This window comes from Myotis daubentonii, chromosome 9 (assembly GCF_963259705.1).
Source record: "Myotis daubentonii chromosome 9, mMyoDau2.1, whole genome shotgun sequence".
In the NCBI taxonomy this organism is placed as follows: domain Eukaryota; kingdom Metazoa; phylum Chordata; class Mammalia; order Chiroptera; family Vespertilionidae; genus Myotis; species Myotis daubentonii.
The window spans coordinates 38,767,650-38,791,452 of NC_081848.1; the positions used below are offsets into that span (position 1 = coordinate 38,767,650).

The window sequence follows — 23,803 nt, forward strand, 5'->3', positions numbered from 1 at the left end:
TTGGAAAGCTATCTCAGAGACTTTTGGGATTTTTATTTACCAGAAATTGAAGGATGAGCATATTTCAAGTGGGCAGAAAACAGTAAGCTGGGGGACTTGAATAAAGCCCACATAGGTAGTGAACTAGGTATGCTTAATGGATAGTGAACAGGCCTAAATGATTCGAATCAAGGATTTCATTGTAGAAGTGAGAGAGGATTGAAGAATTAGGTTGACACTGAATGTTGGGACTCTGAGGCCACGGAAAGAAATCTGGATGAGTTTATATAGGGACCATAAAAGGTATTTATGAACTGGGAAATGACATGAAAGCAGTAGTTTTAGAGCATTGGTTTGATTATAGGAGATTATCCAAAGGTATTTTGTGAAGTGAGAAGGTACAGTGATATCCTAAGAAACAGTGTGGCGCCGGGGGGGTGGGGGGGCAGGAGGGGGAGGGAATAGGTTTGAGATGTAGGAAGGCAAAATCATCAAGACTTAGTGTTTAGAAGCACCCTGCTCAGTGAGGATTGGTTTGGCTTGATTGGTTGGTGCATCATCCTGTACACTGAAAGGTTGCAGGTTCGATTCCTGGTCAGGGAGCATACCTAGGTTGCAAGTTCTATCCTGGTCTGAGGGGGTGCATATAGGAGGCAACTGATCGATGTTTCTCTTGCTCTCCTTTCCTCTCTCTCTCTAAAATTAATAAAAACATATCCCTGGGTGAGGATTTAAAAAACAACAACACTTACTGTTTGGGGAAAAGTGAGAAATTGGAACTGACCTTGGTTCCCGAAATATCAACAGTAAAAATAAAGGTATTTTATGTGATACAGACAGTATTAATATGCTCAAACTCACTAATCATCCAAGAGATGCAAATAAAATGACAATGAAGTACCATCTCACACCTGTCAGAATGGCTATCATCAACAAATCAACAAATGATAAGTGCTGGAGAGGATGCGGAGAAAAAGGAACCCTTGTGCACTGCTGGTGGGAATGAAGACTGGTGCAGCCACTGTGGAGAACAGTATAGAGTTTCCTCAAAAAACTAAAAATGGAACTCCCATTTGACCCAATGATCCCACTTCTAGGGATATATCCCAAGAAAACAGAAACACCAATCAGAAAGGATATATGCACCCCTATGTTATAGCAGCACAATTTACAATTGCTAAGACTTGGAAACAGCCTAAGTGCCCATCAGCAGATGAGTGGATTAAAAAACAGCGGTACATCTACCCAATGGAATACTATGCTGCTGTAAAAAGGAAGGAACTCATTATTTGCAACAGCATGGATGGATCTGGAGAGCATTATGCTAAGCGAAATAAGTGAGAGAAAGAGAAATATCACATGATCTCACTCATTTGTGGACTATAATGAACAACATAAACTGATTAACAAAAACAGATCCAGCCTAACTGGTTTGGCTCAGTGGATAGAGTTGTCAGCCTGCAGATTCAAAGGTCCCGGATTCGATTCCAGTCAAGGGCATGTCCCTTGGCTGCGGGCACATCCCCAGTGGGGGGTGTGCAGGAGGCAGCTGATTGATGTTTCTCTCTCATCAATGTTTCTAACTCTCTAACCCTCTTTCTTCCTCTCTGTATTAACCCTTTGCTGTCGTTTTTCTACTCTCGGCCTCCAAAGCTTTTTTACCATTCCGGTCGTATGTCTGCTCTCAGCCACCACAGCAAGGAATCTTAACTCTATTCATTCATGTATCAGTTCATAATTTCTCTGAAAGCTCTTAAGTGTCTAAGCGACCTTGTCACGAACCAAAACATTGCCCCGACAAATTGGAGATATCGAAACTCAATATAAACAAACGCGGTCGTTCCACACTCGCCATGCAAAACACTGTGGCAAGTCAGTCGCCTTTTGAGAGTGAAGAAATCGACAAGCTTCGGAGATACTTCGCAGAATTTCAAATAAAGCTTTACAAACTACGTTTAACTGTAACTAGGCATTCTCGTTTGTTAAGATATTTCAAAATAATACTCCAAAATGGCAAAAAGAACGTTACCGAAAGAAGTGTACTGTGAATCTGAAAGTAACGATGAAGAGTTTTATTTTGTCACCTTGAATACTGACTCTGATGTAGAAAGTGATAACGTTTGTAGTGATTCTACTAGTAGTGACGTAGTTCCAAAAAAGAATTAATAAATCTTGTTTATCCTTCATAATCTTGCATGTTATGTATCATTGCTCTTTCAATGGAAATTAATTCCGACCAGTATGACACCCATGTCCAAATTTAATACGACCGCAAAGAATTGTCAATAAAAAATATATTTTTTAAAAACACAAAAAACAAAACAGATCCAGAGACAGAGAAGCATTGATCAGACTGTCAAATCTCAGAGGGAAGGCAAGGGAGGGTGGGGGTAAGAAGAGATCAATCAAAGGACTTATATGCATGCATGTAAGTATAACCAATGGACACAGACCATAAGGGGGTGAGGGCACGAATGGTGGGGCAGGGGGGCAATGGGAGGATAAAGACATACATGTAATACCTTAATCAATAAAGAAAAAATAAATAAATAATATTTTTAAATACATTATGTAATGTTTTGTAGTTTTGAAATTGTAAGATAACCAATACATCCCTTTATTACAGATGAGGATTTTGAAATTCATTGCTTAAAGACTTGACTAGAATCATAGTCCCCTTGTTTAAGTGGTAGCGCTAATAATTGATCCCAAATTTTTTTCTTCCTAGTGTATTATGTTTGGCATCTACTTCATTCCCTAGGCCAGTGCCTCAGTTTTTGGTTTTTTATTACTCCGCATTACCAGTCAATCATTAAGTTTTGTTATTTGTTTCCTAAGCATTTCTCAGATCTGCCCACTTCTCTCTGTACCACTTCTACCTTAGTTCAGGTGACTCTCATCTTTCTGGATTGATATTTTCCTGAATTTTTTGAGATCTTTTTAAATCACAGCACACTCTCTTGCCTAAATTTTTAAAATAAAATGTGTTCTTGTTAGCCTAGCCTTATAAGGCTTTTTCTCTGTTCATGCCTCTAGTTCATGATTACTTGGTTTTTCAGCTTTTTGTATCTGCAGTTAATTCTGTAAGCAATGTCCTTCCCCCCTTTTTTCCACTCCACCCTCAATCCCATACTTCAGGTCTTAGCTTAATATAATTCTCTGTTTACTTGTCTATACCCACCTCTCCTGGCTTCCTTTACTTCCAACTCACTTAAGTAGGCTCATTAAGGGCAGAGGTTATTTCTTGCTAAATAATAGTGGACCTACAGAAATTTGTTGAATGGCTGAATGTGTTTATACTTGTAGGTCCTAACAAGTTGGAAGTAGCTTTTTTAAAAATATATTTTCCCCCGAAACCGGTTTGGCCCAGTGGATAGAGCGTCGGCCTGTGGACTGAAAGGTCCCAGGTTCGATTCTTTTTTATTCTTTAATATACTTTATTGAATTTTTTAAAAAATATATTTTATTGATTTTTTACAGAGAGGAAGGGAGAGGGATAGGGAGTTAGAAACATCGATGAGAGAGAAACATCGATCAGCTGCCTCCTGCACATCTCCTACCGGGGATGTGCCCGCAACCAAGGTACATGCCCTTGATCGGAATTGAACCCGGGACCCTTCAGTCCGCAGGCCGATGCTCTACCCACTGAGCCAAACCGGCTAGGGCTGGAAGTAGCTTTAATGGAGAATAGAGTCTGAAAGAATGACTGAAAAGAATTAGTCCATCATTTCCCATACTGTACTTCAGAGTATTGTATCCTACAGGATAATGTGTGTCCCCCAAAAAAGGCTCCATAATCAAATATAGTATTAGGAAGTGCTGCAAATTATGTCCCTATCTTGGATATTCACTGTGCACATAGGAACAATCATTAAAGGCTTCAGGAAGTTCTGTGGTATAAAAAAAAAATTAATCTAGCATTTTCCTAACATTTTGATTACGAAACCCCTGATTTCTCTTAGGTTACTAATGGTTTTTGGTATTGGGAAATGCTAAACTTGACTGGCTGTGTGTGTTCTTCATTTTCCTCAGATCTAATTAATATAATTAAACAATATAATTAGATCATAGCCAAGGGATATTTGGAGGGACTCCAGTTATTACAATTAGAAGAGAGAATCTGGAGAAAGATATAACAATCTTCAAATATTTAAAGGCTCCAATAGAAGGGGAATTGAAAGTATAAGAGAAAAAGAGCAAGAACCAGGGAGGAAGGCAGATTTTGATTTTGTGTAAGGGTGACTTTCTAATAATTGGAGCCTTGGAGGTAAGTAAATTTTCCCTTCCTGAAGGTTATCAAGCGTTCATCTGTAAGGTTGCTATAGAGGAGTTTAGCACAATAGGTAAGGGATAGATTGGAAGAGTAGTTTTCTGAAACAGTTTGAAAACTATTAGACTACTGAGATATTTGTCACCATGGAATATATGTTCCTTGATTTCTTTCTAATTCTATGAGTCTATGTTGGTCTGCAGTCTCAGAAAAGAAACCAAATATGTGTTATGAAAGACAATAGAAATTTTAGTTGTATAGTTAAGTACTTTTACTTGATGGGGTATTTTTTATAGACTTTATTTTTTAGAGCAGTTTTAGATGCACAGAAAAATTGAACATAAAGTACAGAACATAAAGTTCCCATATGTTTTCTTCCCCCACTGTCCACATCCTGCACCACAGTGGTACATATGTTATAATCAATGATCATGATGACAACATCATGATCACCCACAAGTCCACAATTGACATTTGAGTTTATAATTACTTGGTGATATTTTGGAAGAAAACGTGAATATACCTACTCATCTTTCAGGAAGTAATTTTCAGTTGTTTTCTTGCCCTAGTTTACTCTTTTCTGACTCAGAGATCTGAGATAGTTAAAATCCACATCTTTTTTGAAAAATTATTCAGTGTTGGGGAATGTTCTTTTTCTATAAATTAAATGTTTACAATTTTTTAAAAAAATTTTGTTTGCTAAGAGTATTTTTTCTTTATTTTAAGTACCAAAAGAACTGGTGGAGCTTCATTTGAAGTTGATGAGGAAGATTGGCAAATCCGTTACAGCAGACAGATGGGAAAAATATTTGATCAAGGTAAATATTTGAAAACTGCCTTCTCTATTAAAATATTACTGTACCTAACATGAGTTTGTTATGTTTCATATTAAGCTTAACTTTTTAAAAAGTCTACTGAAAGTTGCAAAATAATACTTGGAAAATTCAGATTACTATCAGTATGTGATTCTCTTTTGCAGCTACTAAGCAATAGTCTTGAGTCCTAAAGCTAGCTTTCAGAGATATTGTATCTCTTTTTTACTTAATACCATGCTTAGGACTTTTCATGTCTTCTCATTTAATCCTTAAAATCATCCTGATCAAATCAGGTAAGATACACGTAAGGCCCAAGAAAGTCATCAAAGTTACCAGCAAGGCCAAACCTATCCTTAATGAGAACAACCTAGGTAATCATAAAACGGTTGTTTTAGGATGAACCCTATTTAAGGCAAGACCAATTCCAGGGAAAATTACCTGGAATTGCATCTAAACTTAAAGAACCACACCATTTTTGGAAGCCTAAGCTGATGTATGTACCTACCTTCATGATGGCCCCGGGGGTATTTTGAATCTATGACATAGCAGAATATTAGGTTGTATTTTATTTATGTATGTATGTATGTATGTATGTATGTATGTATGTATTTATTTATAAAATATATTTTTATTGATTTCAGAGAGGAAGGGAGAGGGAGAGAGAGATAGAAACATCAATGATGAGAGAGAATCATTGATCAGCTGCCTCCTGCACTTCCCACACTGGGGATCCAGCCTGCAACTCGGGCTTATGCTCTAACCAGGAATCAAACCGCCACCTTCTGGTTCATAGGTCGACACTCAACCACTGAGCAACACCAGCCAAGCTAGATTATATTTTTAGATGATTGGAAAACCATGTCATTTTCTTGTCTTCTTTAATATATAAATGTATGTTTACATAGATACATGTATTTTTATAACTGTTCTTTTTTTGGTGGGGGAATGTATATGATTATACAGTGCTATGAAAAGAGGAAACAAGAGTTGCTTGTTTTTATTATAAAAATCACATGTGCTGTTCCAATTATCTCTGCTGTATAACACACCACTCCAAATTAAGTGACATAAAACAATAATCATTTTAATCAGCTCACTGATTCTTTGGGTCAGGAATTTGGAAAGTTCACTTGCACCATACTCTGTTGGTTGAAGTAGCCACAGTTCTCCCTAGTTCTGTGAGAGGAAATAGAGACCCCAAACTCTCAGTGGTAGTAGTGGCTTAACTTTTGAAAAACTCAATATGAAATATATTTCGATAACTTTGCACAAGTTTGAAACATTGCAAAGTTGGCTCAGCATTTCAAAAATTCAATGCTACGGGATTTTCTAAAAGCCCTAATTAATTAATGTTTTTTTTTTTTAATTAATGTTTAATTAAAAATCTGAACTATGTTGCCATGGTCAGGTGGCTTAGTTGGTTGGAGTGTTGTCCCATAAACCAGAAAGGTTGCAGGTTTGATCCCCAGTCTGGACGCTTAAGGAAGGCAATGGATCAATGTTTCTCTCTCTCTCTCTCTCTCTCTCTCTCTCTCTCTCTCTCTCTCTCTCAAATCAATAAAAACATACCCTTGGTGAGGGGTGTGTGTGTGTGTGTGTGTGTGTGTGTGTGTGTGTGTGTGTATACATATATATTGCCTGGCCAGAGTGTCTCAGTGGTTGAGCGTTGACCATGAACCAACAGGTCCCAGTTCGATTCCTGGTCAGGGCACATGCCCAGGTTGCAGGCTCTATCTTCAGTAGGGGGCGTGCAAGAGGCAGCCGATTGACATCTCTCATAGATGTTTCTCTCTATCCCTCTCATTTCCTCTTTCTCTAAAATCAATGAAAATAGCCCTAGAGTGTTGGCCTGTGGACTGAAGGGTTCCAGGTTTGATTCTGGTCAAGGGCACATACCCCTGGCTGAGGGAACCAATTGATGTGTCTCTCTCACATTGATGTTTCTCTCTCTGTGTCTCTCCCCTTCCCTTCCAATCTCTCTAAAAATCAATGGAAAAATATCCTCATGTTAAGATTAACCAAAAAATAAAATAAATAAATAAAATCAATTAAGACATATTTTTAAAATATATATGAAATATGTTAAACTGTGAATGACAGTAGAGCAAATTTTTAGCTATTTAAAGTGCTTTTTTTCCCCTTCTTTTTTTTTTTTTAAGCTTAGGAATATCCTCCCCCCCCCCTTTTTTTTAAATATATTTTTATTTTTAGAGAGAGAGGAAGGGAGAGGGGAGAGAGAGAAACATGGATCATCTGCCTTCTGCTCATCCCCTACTGGGGATTAAGCCTACCATTAGGCATGTACTTTGACTGGGAATTGAACTGGAAACCTTTTGATGTACAGGATGCCGCCCAACTGTGCCTCTCTGGCCAGGGCTAAAGTGCTTTTTAAATACCTGCGAAGTTGCTGTTTTGCCTTTAACAAAATATTTAATGATTAATAATCAGGGACCTGGAGCTTAAAAAGAGGTGGTAGAAATTCAGGACATAGATTTTAACATATTTAAAGAGTATAGTCCTTTGTAAATAGATCTGTTTATTAAAGTGGGTTTGTTTCTTAGAACTGAGAAAGAAATACCTTGTATAATAATTCCAGCTCTGCTTTGCTCCTTGTGTCTTAGTTTTTTGTAAAATCTGAGAAATGGAATGAGGTGATTTTATAAATTCTAAACCCTTTCAGCTTTTCGGTCATAACAAAAGGTTATGGCTAAATTTTTTTGAATTGAGATATATTCATATAACAAAATTTGCCCTTTAAAAGTATATAATTCAGTGGGTGTGTTTTTGTATATTCACAAGGTTGCACAATCATCAGTATCTAAACCAGAATATTTTCATCACTCCAAAAAGAAAATCCAAAGCCATCAGCTGTTACTACTCCTTCCCTGAGTCCTTAGCAACCACTAATTTATTTTGGGCTCTATGGATTTGCCTATTCTGATGTTTCATATATATAAAATCATATAATATGTGGCCCTTTGTGTCTGGCTTCTTTTAGTTAGCATGTTTTCAAGGTTTATTTGTGTTGTAGCATGTATCGGAGCTTTGTTTCTTTTGCCCTAGCCTGGTGGCTCAGTGGTTGGAGCATTGTCCTGTACACCAAAGGTGCGGGTTTGATATACAGTTGGGCAAGAACTGTTTCTTTTTATGCCTGAATAATATTTCAGTGTATGTATGGATAACACCACATTTGTTTAACCACTTAAAAGTTTATGACATTTTGTTTGTTTCCATCTTTTAGCTATTTTGAAGAATGTTGCTATGAACATTTATGTACAGGTTTTTGGGTAGACAATGTGGTTTCATTTCTTTTGAATATGTATCTAGCGTGGAATTATTGGGTTATATGATAATTCTATATTTAACTTTTTGAGAAACTGCCAGACTTTTTCAAAGCAGCTGCGCATTTAAAATTTTTACTAGAAATGTATGAGAATTCCAACTTATCCCTCCTCACCAACGCTTAACTATGTGTTATTAATTGATTGATTTAAACCATGCTGGTGGGTGTGAAGTGTTGTCTAAATGTGCTTTTGATTTGCATTTATCTTCTCTCTTTAAAGACCTTATTTTCTAATACAGACATTGGGGATTAAATTAAGGTTTTAATATGTGAATTTTGAGGAGACACAGTTCAGTCCATAACAACCCATGAAATATTTTGTTGGAGGAAAGTGATTGTGCTAATTAATAAAAAGGGAAGGAGGGGGTTAAAAACTATTACTTTCATAAACTATGTAGTTCCTTCAACATAAGAATTTATTTAATCCTCACCTGAGGATATTTTTACTTTTATTTATTTTTTTTTTTATAGAGAGAGAGGAAGGGAGGAGAGAGAAAAACATTGATGTGAGAGCAATACATAGATCGGCTGCCTACCGCATGCCCCCTACCAGGGATTATGCTCGAAACCCAGGCATGTGCCCTGACTGGGAATCTAACCAGCAACTTTTTGGTGCATGGGAGGATGCCCAAGCAACTGAGCCACACTGGCCAGGGCAACATGATAATTTATTAAAATTGCATTTACATGTAGCTTTTTAAAAACGTATTTTTATTGATTGTTTAGAGAGAGGGAGAGGGAAAGAGAGAGAAACATCCATGTGAGAAACACTGATCAGCTGCCACTTGCATGCTCCCTACCAGGGATCAAGCCCAAAATTGAAATCATGCATGTGCCAATCGATCTGGCAACCTTTTAGTGCACAGGAGGACATCTGACCAACAGAGTCACACCAGCCAGGGCTTACATGCAACTTTTTAAGAGCCCATTTATTTTGTAAACTTACGCTTATAAACTGTCTTTTCTGGGATTCTAGATCTCTCTTTATTTCTTAGTAATTTAGATTCATAGAATCTTAAATGATGCAAACAATTCAGGTATTACCATTGGCGTGAGGATTTGTTGAGATCATTAAAACTTTGGTTTATATTATTTTTTGCTTCTGTAAATTTTTGTGGAATATGATTGTAGTGATTTCTAGACTCAGGATTAAAAGCATTGAATTAAGAATCAAGAGTCCTAACTCTCTACTATTAATTAAGATTTTGATCCTAGGAAGTAAGTTTCATAAATCTGTGACTTGGCAAATCCTTCAAGTTAGAGCATAAAAGAATATTGAGAAAGATGAATGCCCTGAATCTCAATTTTGTGAATCATCATGTAGTAATGACAGTTATGAAAGTACTTTGAAAAATAAAATTTGTAGAAATGCAGCTTGCCAGTTTCGCCAGTAATTTGCTTTAATTTCTCAAGTAAATAAATGATTTATTTTCTTTTGAATGTATGTTAAAACTCCCTTGGAAGTTAAAAAATGACCCTACTTTCTCTTGTTATTGCCTAGTTTTTGGTAAGTGGTTTACTCCAAAATAAAAATGGCAGAAGGAGAAACTATGCTGTAAATTTTCTCTTACTATCCTAATGGATGGGATAACTTGGATTCTAACATATTGTGGAATTCCAACCCGTTGTGGTTGTGGTAATAATAAGATGTACTTCATGCTGTCTTCGAAATTCATTAACACTTATAAAATGCCCACTTGAAAATTTTTGAGTAACATTTTGTTTAAAAATAGTAATACTTAATTAAAAATATAAATTACATTATAATCAAGCTTTTCAAAAATTGCCAGCATACGCTTTGTTCACTTCTTTACTTCCTACTTAATCTTCCCTATCTGGTTTCTGGCCCCACTGGGCCACCAGAAAATGACTCTTGTCAAAATGAACCTTACCAAATTCAGTGGACATTCTTCAGTTCTTGTTTACTAAACTTTATCATTCTTTCAAAGCTGAATCTTTTTAAATCTCTTTCCTTGGTTTCTTCCTACCTCTAGTTGTGCTACCATATTTTCTTTTGCTGGCTCTTTTCTCTGACCCCTGAAACATTTCATGTGTAGCATACAGTGCAGAGTTATCTAATAGAAAGGCTGGGAGATGTCATAACATAATTCATTTTAACACAGGATCTAACCATAAATATGGTTAGCTAAGAATCCACAGCTGCTAAAGTTAGCAGATTTTCATCCACCTATTTATTTATTTTTATTTTTTAAAATATGTTTTTATTGATTTCAGAGAGGAAGGGAGAGGGAGAAAGAGATAGAAACATCAGCGATGAGAGATAATCATTGATTGGTTGCCTCCTACACACCCCCTACTGGGATCGAGCCCACAACCCAGGCATGTGCCCTTGATGAGAATCGAACCTGGGACCCTTCACTTTGAACACCAACGCTCTGTCCACTGAGCCAAACCATCTAGGGCTCATCCACCTATTTAGTAAACATTTTTTGATGGCCTACTCTGTAAGGGACTTGGTAAGTTACTGCAGGAGATATATGAGACATTGATGTTTATGAGTCTGGAGTTCAGTAAAGAAAGAAAACTAAAGTAAGCACACAAGTAAAGATAATGCCAGGCAGAATGTCAATGCTTGAAGTGAAGTGTGGTATCAGGATAAAGTGTTTTGGAGGCAATGCAGAGAAACTGACAATTTTCTCATCTTTTCAGTGTTTGTGGTAAAGATTATTGTTGGGGCTGGCCAACAGCTGTTGAATGATGGATGAACAGATTACTCCAGCACAATTTCACTATGAAAGAGAGGGCTAAGGGACAGCCTGGCTGTAGCAGCCAGGCAGCCCCGATTGCCTACCTAGTTTGTCTTTTGTTGTAACAGCAGTTTGAGATAAAGTTTATCTTTTAGAAACAATCAATAGGGTGAGTAATCTTGGGAGGACACTTGTCTTTACATTGTCCTCTAGGCAAGGGTATCCAGGGATCAAGCATAAGGATTCCTTGTTGGGGAAGGTCAAGGAGTAATCAGGGACGCCACCTTCAACACTCCCCTAAGTCTCCCCCAAGTCAGAATTCCGATAAACAGGGCAGGCGACCTTCCACACACTTGGATTTTCTTGGAATATCCTCCTTACAAACTTTCCAACCACGTCTCATGCTTCCCCACAGATTATGACTGATAAAAAATAGATAAGCATTAATCTCTTTCCTCCCTTCTAAAGAATAGTGTTTAGGAAAAGAAAGTGAAAGATATAAGTAGACCGCAAAGGTAAGGTAGGAAGTACTCGACATCAAATCATACTTAGAGAAGTGGTCACTTGGTGATATTTATGGAAGACATTTAGAACAGCTGGCATGGGTTATATATGGTAGGCGAAAGTTTGGCCCTTATGATCTTTGCTCCTTATTGTTAAATTCATGTATATGTTATATGACAAATGGGCTTTATAGATGTAATTAAACTTATTAATCAGTTGACCTTAAAATAGGGAGATTATTCTGAGTTATCCAAATGGGCTCACTGTAAATTATCTGAGTCCTTAAAAACAGAAGAGGTGTAGGCAGAAGAAGTCAGAGATACTTGAAGTGTTAGCAGGACTCAGCACACTGGTAGCTTGAATGTGGAGGGTCACTTGGAAAACATAAGAAGGAAGTGAATTCTGCCAACATGCTGAATGAGTTGGTTTTTGCCCAGAGCCCCCAGAGAGGAACAAGCCCTGCCAAAACCTTGATATCACCTTTGTGAGACTGTAAGCAGAGAACCCAGCCAGCCAAGCTGGGCTATACAGGACTTCTGACCTACAGAAACTATGAGCTAATAAATGGGCGAGGCTTTAAGATGCTAAATTTGTCCCTAGCCAAGTTGGTTCAGTGGCTAGAACATTGGCCTGCATATTGAAGGGTCCCAGGTTTGATTCTGGTCAAGGACACATAATCAGGCTCGATTTCCCTGCCCTGGTCGGGGTGCATACAGGAGGACTAACAAAAAATAAAAAAATTAAATTGAAAAACAGATACTAAATTTGTAGTATCTTATTACACAGCAGTAGAAAACTAATACAGATTTATTCTATCAGGGGTTTATAATTGGATTAGAAAACTTGCCAATGATTGGCAATTTCTAAAAATTTCTTGCATTTTCATCAAAATGTGCTCTTTCTCTATAAAAAACAAAAGATACTGTTAAGATAATTTTTTTAATAGAGGCTACGACACCTCAGGCCTTTATCATCTCTTGCCTAAACATTTACCTTCTAATTGGTCTCCTAGGTTTTAGTGTACACTTTTCTACTACCTTCTCCTCACTGCTACAAGAGTGACCTTTAAACACAAAGTTTTAAAATTAATTATTATATTGCTTTCAGAATTATTTGGTGGTCCTCCTTCATTTAAAAATCTAAACTCTGTCATAACATTCAGTGGTCTTAATAGTTGAGCCACTTTTCTCTAGCCATATCTAATGACATCTTCTCCTATGTGCCCTACTAATATTCAGTGCCATTCACAGAACATGCTGTCTTTTTCATTCCTCAGAGTTTTTGCACATACTGTTATCTTCTGCCTGGACTGCCTCCCCACTAATTTATTTTCCTGGCAAACTTATTTATCCGTTTGATCTCAGCTGAAGCATTACTTTCTCCTTGAGGCCTTCTAAGAATATATCCCTTCATGGATTTATGTGTAACTACATAAAAGAAACTGTTATGTAGTTTATATATTGAATGTTCACCATTTACCAGGCACTGTATTTAATTCTTTCTTTATATAGCTCACCTTTGAAATAGGTATTATCCTCATTTTATGCACAAGGAAATTGATTTTAGCAAACTAAATAACTTGTCCAATCTCAGATTGCTAGAGATGGCTGAGCTAGCATTCAAGCATAGGACTTTATGAATCCAGTGCTTCAAAATACCACTTATATTGCCCCTCACATTTGCCTTTCTTGTAGATTGTAGGCATCTTGAATGCTTTTTAAAATCTTTTATGCATCAGTATTAGATGAGTTAATCATTTAGACAATTTTAGTTTTCTTTTACTTGGCTGCTAATAAACTTAACTCTATATTTACTTCTTAGTTGTACTCATTAGCTACATTGGTTAGTTTTCTGATAGAAATTTTTACCTTCCTTGTTACATGGCTCTTGATCTTTTGTCTTTCTCCTGTGGCACCATTGTATTTATGTATTTTAGAGAGCTGCTTCTTTTTGTGTGAGTCAGTGGAATATAATTAATATACAATTCTGTTGTTGTTTTTTTAAATATTTTTTTCTTAAGAAAGGCTCCCTGCTCTTTTCTTTAAAAAAAAAAAATATATATGTATGTGTATATTGTATTGATTTCAGAGAGGGAAGGAGAGGAAAAGAGAGATAGAACATCAGTGATGAGAGAGTTATTGATTAGCTGCCTCCCGCATGCTCCACACTGGGGATAGAGCCTGCAACCCGGGCATGTGCCCTGACCAGGAATAGAACCATGACCTTCTGGTTCATAGGTTGATGCTCAACCACTGAGCCATGCCGACGGGGCTACAATTCTGTTTAAATCCAGAGCTAATATCTGGCATTTGTTAAGCCTGTTTCTTGACTTATAACAGACTAGAGCAGGGGTGGGCAAACTTTTTGACTCGAGGGCCACAATGGGTTCTTAAACTGGACCGGAGGGCCGGAACAAAAGCATGGATGGAGTGTTTGTGTGAACTAATATAAATTCAAAGTAAACATCATTACATAAAAGGGTACGGTCTTTTTTTTTTTTTAGTTTTATTCATTTCAAATGGGCCGGATCCGGCCCGCGGGCCGTAGTTTGCCCACGGCTGGACTAGAGGCCCGGTGCACAAAATTTGTGCACCTGAGAGGGTGGTCCCTCAGCCCGGCCTGCACCCTCTTGCAGTCCCGGAGCCCTCAGGGGATGTCCGACTGACAGCAGTCAGACATCCTTAGTGCTGCCACAGAGGTGGGGGAGGCTCCTGCCACTGCCGCTGCGCTCACCAGCTGTGAGCCCGGCTCAGGGCTTCTGGCTAAGCAGCGCTCTCCCTGTAGGAGCACACTGACCCAAGGGACAGCTCCTGCATTGAGCGTCTGCCCCCGGTGGTGAGTGTGTGGCCTAGTGACTGGTCGTTCCACCATTCGGTCAATTTGCATATTAGCCTTTTATTATGTAGGACTAGAGGCCCAGTGCACAAAATTCATGCACGGGGGTGGGTTCCTTAGCTCAGCCTGCCCCCTCTCACAGTCTGGGAGCCCTCAGGGGATGTCCTACTGACGGCTTAGGCCCACTCCTCCTGGGGAGCAGGCCTAAGCTGCAGTCTGGCCTCCCTCTGAGGGCTGATCTGGGGCTGCTGGGGCCGGGCAGCAGCAGCGGCTTGGGCACGCCCCGCTGCCTCCGCGCTGGGGATGCTGGGGGCCGGCCCGCCCCCCTGTGTGTAGTTTTCTCAGGCTTTGGGCTGCGCCTGTGTGTTGTTCTCTCAGGCTCGGGGTACTGGTTGTGACGGTTATGGTGTCCTGACCTAATTTGCATATTACTTCTTTATTTATATATCTATCTATATATATATATCTATATATAGATATATATATCCAGTCTAAGCTTTCCCTGCTAAGCATAACCAGTTAGCTACCACAAATCAGTTAGTGTTGGCATATTTTGTCATTTTTTATTAGTGGGTCCCTAAAACAGTTGAACTAAGACTTATAAAATAAGTAGAAAATTTTAAAAAATATGTTTTTATTTATTTTAGAGAGAGGAAGGAAGACACACACACACACACACACACACACACACACACACATCGATGTGAGAGAGAAACATTGATTGGTTGCCTCCCATACACACCCCAACTGGGGACCAAACCCGCAACCTAGACATGTGTCCTGACCTGGAATCAAACTGGCGACCTTTTGGTGCACAGGACAACACTCAACCAGCTGATCCACAACAGCCAGGGCTAATGAGTAGGAAGTTACCAATTGCTTAACTTCACTGTAATGTTAAGTACCTACAGAGTGGCAGTGAGTGGTGGACTCGGGGTCACTTGAAAGGAAGTTATTGTGATAATCCAACTAAGCAATGAAGGCATCTGAATTATGGTTTTTGTAATAGTGGCAGAGAGGAGAAAGTGGATATGAGAGCTAATTGAAAGGTAGAATCAGTAAGTCTTGGTAATTGATACGAGAGGAAAAGAGAAAGCTATCTAGGTACTCAATCAAGGGCATTTATCCTGCATTTGCCAACATATATTCTCCAATATTCTCCAGAATGTAAAGGGACCTGAAAATCTAGCTGGTGACTTTTTTACTTCTAAGGTGAAAGTACCCTTCTAAAGATAAAGAAATGCAGTGAGTGGAAATTTCAACTAATGAGTACCCATTAACCCCTTCCCTAGTCAGGTAGGCCTTGGCCTTATTGAGCTTCATATTCCTTTTACTTAGTAAGTCACAAAGAAATTTCTCTGCCAATTAACTGTCATATTTCCATGAAACTCCTCTATTTCCTTTGGTTAATGTTTTTCAATACCACACGAGCAGTTTCAGACATCTTAGCCATAGATAGTGAATACCACCATGTTAATAAACAGATACCCGCCTCCAACAAATTTAATACCTCTGCCTTTGCTTTTCTACTGCCCTGCCTCCTGCCCATATAAAGGCCTTGAAAAGTAATGGGAAAGCCAGGTTTTAATAAATTGTTCTTTAAAGGAAATCAAGCATGATTAGCCTCATAATACTAGTAATTGCTAAGAGACAGATGTAATTATTATTGCTATTTTTCTTTGATTGCAAAAGTGTCTTTGAGTAGACTGCAGGAACCTGCTTCTCCCCTCTAGAGGTGTTTTCCAAGTGTGCACACTTGTATTGGTCATGAACTTTCTGTTATATACTCAGAAGTATTGCTCCTTCATAGCCAGTTACTTACCTAGTACACCATAACTATAACTCTAATATCAGGTGTTTTGAAAGAAGTTACATAAAAATAGAAATTTAAAGGTCTTTCCCATTGCTTGAACTAAGCAGATAAGCCTGGGAAGTAAAAATAGGACCTCCTATGTAAAAGTTCCTAAGTATAAAGACTTTAAGAACACATTAAAAAGTATTATATTAATGATATGTACATGTCTCTTGATTTTTGTCTAAGTTTAAAATGAGAGGGCTGATTATATAAGATTTATTGAGTACCTAATGGAGTATTGCATAAATGTCTTTTGACTGTTGCTTATAGTGTGAAAATAAGTATTTGTTGAAATTTAACAACTTGCAAAATGCAGCAGACACTCTACCTCATACCATAGGCAAAAATGAACTCAAAATGGATGAACAACGGAAATAAAAGTGCTGAAACTCTTTTTAAAATATCTACACTAATAAAAGAGAAAAATGGTAATTGGCGTACGACGATACCCTTTTCATTGGCTAATCAGGGCTATATGCAAATTAACTGCCAACTAAGATTGGCAGTTAACTGCCAACAAGATGGCGGTTAATTTGCATATGTAGGCACAATGCAGGGAGGCGAAAGGGAAAGCAGGAAGAAGCCCCCTGCCACTGACAGTGATCGGAAACCCAGGGGGGAGCTAAGAGCTGGGGGGCAGGGCAAAGGCGGCCCTGGGGCCGCCTTTGCCCTGCCCCCCAGCCATGATGGGAGAATCAGGTGCCTTTTCTGCCCTGGCCAGTGATAGCAGGAAGTAGGGGTGGAGCCAGCAATGGGAGCTGGGCATGGTCAAAGCTGGCAGTCCCAGGAGCTAGGGGTCCCTTGCCTGGGCCTAAAGCGAAGCCCACGATCGCGGGGCCGCTGCAGCTGCGGGTCCCTGCTGCCCGGGCCGGACGCCTAGGCCAGAGGCGTCAGGCATGGGCAAGGGGCCGATCCTGCGATTGGAGGGTGATGGGGGTCAACGCCTGAGGGCTCCCAGTATGTGAGAGGGGACAGGCTGGGCTGAGGGACACTCCCCCCCCCCCACACACACACCCAGTGCACGAATTTCGTGCACCGGGCCCCTAGTATATATATATTTTATTGATTTTTTTATAGAGAGGAAGGGAGAGGGATAGAGAGTTAGAAACATCGTTGAGAGAGAAACATCAATCAGCTGCCTCTAGCACACTCCCTACTGGGTATGTGCCCACAACCAAGGTATATGCCCTTGACTGGAATTGAACCTGGGACCCTTGAGTCCACAGGCCAATGTTCTATTCACTGAGCCAAACCGGTTAGGGCTGCTAAAACTCTTAGAATAAATCATGGGGATAAATCTTCATGATCTTGGATTTGGCAATAGATGTTCAGATATGTCACCAAAAGCATAAGCAACAAGAGAAAAAATAGATTAATTGTACTTTATCAAAATTAAAAACTTTTGTGCATCAAAGGACATTACGAAGAAAGTGAAAAGACAGCCTACAGAATGGGAGAAAATATTTGCAAGTCATATAACTGATAAAAATTTAATATCCAGACTATAAAGGAACTCCTAAAACTTAACAACAAAAAGACAAACCATTTTAAAAATGAACAAAAGTTTTGAGTAGACATTTCTCCAAAGATATACAAAGATCAATAAATTAGCACTTAAAAAAATGCTCAACATTATTAGTCATTGGGGAAATGCAAATCAAAACTACAGTGAGATATAACTTAACACCTAATAGAATGGCTATTTGTTGAAAAGAAAAGGAAGGAAAGAAAAGAAAAGGCAATACTAAGTGTTGGTAAGGTTATAGAGATAGTTAAAGCCTCATTTCTGATGGGAATGCAAAGTGGTGCAGCTGTTGTGAAAAAGTTTGGCAATTTCTCAAAAAGCTAAACATAGAATTGCCATAGGACCAAATAGTTCCACACCCTAGCTATATATTCAAAATAATTGAAAACAGATATTTGTATGCCAGTGTTTATTCCAACATAATTTATAGTAGCCAAAGGTTGAAACAACCCAAATGTCCATCAGCAGATAAATAGATAAATAAAATGTGATATATTCATGCAGTGGAATATTTTTCACCCTTAAAAAGGAATGAAGTTCTTTTATGTGGTAAGTGAAAGAAGCCAGATCCAAAGGACAAATATAGGATTATTCCACTTATATGAACTATCCTAAAATAGGCAAATTCAGAGACAGAAAAGTAGATTATAGATGACCAGGTGCTGCAAGTGGGAGGCAAATGGGAATTAATACTTAATGGCTAAAGAGTGTCTGTTTGAGTGATAAAAACGTTTTGGAAATAAAAAGTGGTAGTGGTTATACAACTTTGTAAATGTAATTAATGCCACTGAATTGTACATGTAATGGTTAAGATGGCAAATTTTATTTTTATTATATATATATATGTCCACAATAAAATTTATAAAAATACAAAAGCAGTTGTAAATCTAGCAGTAATCTCAGCTTTAATGTAAACACTGCAGTATTGGATACAGAGCACAACAAGGGAAGCCATTTAATATAACATAGGGTTAATTACCCAGATAATGAAGGCAGGAAATTAAGTCAGCTACCAGTCATTTTATTGAAATTGTAGACACATTTATTTATATATGTTTATATATATGCAAAACAAAAGTGTCATGAAGCAGTGTTTATATACAGTTTGAAGAACACTGATCTACTTCCTGCCAACTTTTAATTCCTTCTATTTCTCCTCGTGTTCCAATTGGTTCTTGTGTTGATTCTCTAGAACCATTTTCAGGTTTGCATTTATATAAGGGAGCTATGGTACAGCGAGTATCTGATAGGCATCTTCTTTATCTCATCTCTTTTACTAGCTACAAAACCTCCATTTTACAGATGAAGATCCTGAAATTCAGAGAGGTAATTGCCTTAACTCGAGATCACATTGATGATAGAGAGCCAGGATTTGCCTCTCAACCTGTTTGATACTAAAGTCTTATTGCCCTTTATGTCTAAATGAGTGATATAAAGCAGATTACATGGAAGGAGGTACTTACATTCTTTCCATCGAGGTGTATTTTAGGTTTATAATTAATCGTACCTAAAATATAAAGGTGCTATGATAGGCATTTTATTTTTCATGTTAGATTTATGTCACATACTTTCAGAGCACCTTTTTCTTGATTAAGATTTTAAACAGACTGCTTTTGAGAATAGTTTCTCAAATTTTTGACATGTATAAATGTGCCCAATGTATAGGTTAACTGCGATTCCAGCTGCCTGTCCCACTAATCCTGAGCTCCTTATCAGGAGTTGTAGTATCTTATTTATCCTGGTGTCAAGCACTGTGGCACACAGTAAATTCCTGATAAAATGTTTATGGAATGAACTAGTTAATTAATACATGCACATCTGGCCAGTTGTTGGGGTTTTGGTGTTCTTTTGATTTTCAAAATCATGATGCTTGAGAAAACTTGCCATTGAACTTTTTCATGTATGTATTTTTAAGGAATTAAAGAAACATCCTTTTTATATAACCTTTAAAGCATTCTCATAGGCAGTGTTCCCATATATTCCCTTATAATAGTAGATTATGTCAGTAGTTATACTAGAGAACGTTGATACAGTAAATATTTATTGTGCCACTATTAGCAAGATTCTGTTTTTGGTAGGTACTGTAGGAAATGGAAAGATGAATCAAACTTCCTTTTGCTTTCAAAAATCTTGTCGTTTTACAGGATACCCACCTCTAATGAAATACTGTATGAGAAAATTATATCGTAAATAGTAAAGCCATATCTCTATATATAAAAGCCAAGTGACCAGAATGCTGGAATGACTGGTTGCTATGATACGCAATGCAGTGGGCCAATAGGCCCGATTAGCCGGCGGCCCCTCTCCCCTGCCAGCCCCACCCCCGATCGGCTCCCTCCACCCCAATTGTGGGTGGACTGGCTGGCCAACCTCCCATGTCCCCTCCCCTTATTCCCTCCCATCCCCCCATTGACCCTGGCCAGCTGGACCCCACCCATGCATGAATTCATGTACTGGGCCTCTAGTATTAAACATAAAATGTTACTGCTTTTGTAAGATAAATGCACTACCAATCAGAATCTGCCTTTTCTAGAGTATCCTCGGCCAAGCTTAACTCAGGCTTCATTACCTTTCTCTTGAATTGTTGCAAAATAGGCTTTAATTGGTCTCTTTAACCTCAGAGTTTATCCTTCTGTCTTGCACAGTGCAACAGAACTATTTCCCATCAGTTCTTCCAAACACATGTTGAGTCCCCATATTTATAAGCCATGATCTACTTTCACAGCCTTGCTCACTACTTTCCTTCACATCCTTGTCTCGCCCATTCCCGGCCCCAAGTCCTCAAGATCCAGGGATCTAGGACTCAACGTAAAGAGTTCCTCTATTCACCTTCACATTGACACATCATCACTCACATTCCTATTGCTTTACATATTGTGTTTTTTTTCTTCCTGAAATGCTCTTTATCTCCTTGTCTGGTAAGACCTAAGTCATCCTTCAGATCCTAGAAAAATGTCATCACTTGAATAAAACCTTCTTTAATTTCCCTTTATCCATAGGCTGAATTAGGGTTTCTCTCCTCTGTATTGTCATAGTTTATAATTATATCAGTTACTTAGTTGGTGGATTACTCACTGATTACTTGTTTACATGACTTTGCATGCCCCCCCACCTTTTTTCCTTCTGAATTCTGAATTTCCTAGAGCTGAGCCTGACTGTTAATTCATCTCTGCCCCTCACCCCCCAGTACTTAATGTGCTCAGTCAATGTCTGGTTCAGTCCTCCAGAAATTCTATTATTTGTAAAACAGTTGGACATATTTAAATATTAGATCAGGGAGACTTGATGAGGTGTAATTTGAGTATAAATAATGGAGTTAGATGATTTATAATTCTCAGTCTGGCCCTTGTCCACATCTCCATTGGTGATAGCTGACCTGATTGGTATCTTAAATATATACTGATTTCACCAGAAATGACTAAAGATAGTAATTCCTATTTCTCTTATTCTTTGGCTGAAGCACATACCCTCCTGAGGATAGCAGTACATCTATCTAACGCTTGTGAGAATTGACTGAGTTAATATATTTTAAAGCAGTTAGAACAGTAGTCGGCACATGGTAAACATGAAATAAATGCTAGCTATTATTAGTCTAGTAAGAATTTATAATATTCTTTAAGATGTGTTGGCTATAAAAATTATAAGTGGTTAACTTAATAAAATTTTTAAATTAAAGCATTTTTATATGTTTCATACTTTGTCCCAGGTTAGGGATATGAAGAAGAGTAGACATAGCCCTTGACTTGTCAGTGCTCAGCCAAAAATTCTTCTTGACTCAGATTTGAAAAGATCCAGTGGAAAGATCTATGAACCAGTAACTTTGAGCAAAGACCCTTACCTCAAGCTCATTAGAGATCTCTTGTGAACTCCCTTCTCTCAGGTATTCTCTTAATACCTTAGTCAAAAGCACTTTCATTCTTCCATTTTTTCATGCCAAGGAATCTAGATGTCACCATTGGGTTTTCTTTCCAATCACCCTCCATCCACATCCATTCTATCAAAAGTCCTTATGATTCTGCCTCTAAAATACAGCTGTCTACTTCTTTGTTATCACTACTACCAACATAGTTCTTGTCATCATTATCTCTTGCCTTAAAATTGGTGTTTTAGTTTCCATTCCTTCCCCTCTACAATCTTTTTTTAAAAATAAAACAGCTATTTTTGAAACATAAATGATAAATTTATCAATTTAAAACCATTGGGCCTGGCTGGAGTGTCTTAGTGGTTGAGCGTCGACCTATGAACCAGGAGGTCACAGTTCATGGCATATGCCTGAGTCCTGGGCTCCATCCCCAGTACGGCATGCAAGAGGCAGCTGATCAATGATTCTCTCTAATCATTGATGTTTCTCTCTCTCTCCCTCCCTCTTCTTTCCTCTCTGAAGTCAATAAAAAGAAATATTTAAAAAATGAAAAATAAAACACTCCATTGGCCTCTCATCATATTTGAAATAATATCTTAATTCCTTACCCTGGCCTATATATTTTGGCTCTTGGTTACCTCTTTAACTTTATCTGCTGCTAAATTTCTCCCTTATTCTGCTTCAGCAGTTTTCAATCATTTCACCTCATGGCACACAAACTGATTTCTAAAATTATGCACACACCAAAAAATATGTAATATTTTTTGCTGATCTGACAAAAAAATAGGTATAATTTTGATCCATTCACATTGGACAGTTATTGTTGTGTTGTGTTGGCTCTTGTCTTTTATTTAATTGACTATCTAAGGGAAAAGAGGTCAGTACCCCTGACTAAAATAGTCAAGCATTGCATGTTTTAAAAATTCTAGCAACACAAACACACACAAGTTGAAAATTGCTCTTCTACTTCATTTACATTGACGAATCTTTTCTCTTTTTCTAATTTGCCAAACCTTAAGGTCTTTTTGCTAGCTTGTTTCTTCTCCAGATCATCTTGTGGCTCATTTCTATTTTATCTCTCAACTTTTTGTGTCAACTTTTTAAAATGAGGTTTTCCACCCTGGACAGGTAGCTCACTAAGTTAGAGCATTGTCCTGAAATGCCACGGTTGAGGGTTTGCTCCTTGGTCAGGGCATATAAAAGAATCAATCAATGAATGCGTAAATAAGTGGAACAACAAATCTCTCTCTCTCTCTCTCTCTCTCTCTCTCTCTCTCTCTCTCTCTCTCTCTCAGTAAATAAATATTTAAGAATAAATAATACAATGAGGTTTTCCCTCAGCACCCAATGCAAAATAGCACCAAAACTATCACATTTTATTTTTAGTATAGTGTTTGTCTTTACTTGAAAAAAATTATTTTATGTTTTTATTGATTTTGAGAGAGAGAGGAAGGGAAAGGGAAAAAGAGATAGTAACATTGGCTGCCTCTCCTGAGGATGGAGGTCACAACCTGGGCATGTGCCCTGATTCGGAATCAAACTGGTGACCTCTTAGTGCATGGAACCATGCTGAGCCACACCACCCAAGCTACTTGAATTATTTAAAATTTTACCTGTTTGACTGCCTCCTACAATGTAAGGTCCATGATGGCAGGTTGTCTGTCTTCCCCACCTCCTTGACTTAAGCTACTGACAACTACTAGTAGGTACTCAGTAAATATTTGTGGACTCACTGGATAAATAATCTTTCTAAATTTCATGTTTCTTAGTTTTAAAAATAAAAATTTCAATCTGAATGATTTCTTAGGATAAACAAATCCAGGTACTAAAGGCAATAAAGACAGATTTTATTGAAGTTGCTAGGTACTTTAATATTTTTATGTCTATTTCATAACCTTTTGTTGTTGTTGTTGTTGTTAATCCTCACCGAAGGACATTTTTCCATTGATCTTTTGGAGAGAGTGGAAGAGAGGGAAAGACAGAGAGAAACATTGATGTGAGAGAAACACATCGATTGGTTGCCTCCTGCACGCACCCCAACCAGGGTCCCGGTAGGAGCCTGCAACCAAGGTACATGTCCTTGACTGGAATCGAACCCGGGACCCTT

General features: G+C 38.2%; 1 protein-coding gene across 6 annotated transcripts in view; it reads left to right on the forward strand.

Moving 5' to 3' along the window:
- The window catches only part of RSF1 (remodeling and spacing factor 1), a 141,968-nt gene that overhangs the window by 42,203 nt on the left and 75,962 nt on the right, over positions 1 to 23,803 (forward strand). For 5 of the 6 annotated variants that reach the window (XM_059708348.1, XM_059708349.1, XM_059708351.1 and 2 more), the window contains exon 2: positions 4,976 to 5,067. In XM_059708348.1, the coding sequence (XP_059564331.1) occupies positions 4,976 to 5,067 (92 nt within the window). Of the gene's footprint in view, positions 1 to 4,975; positions 5,068 to 19,114; positions 19,161 to 23,803 lie in introns of those variants that run through there. The other variant, XM_059708353.1, reaches the window with a different exon arrangement.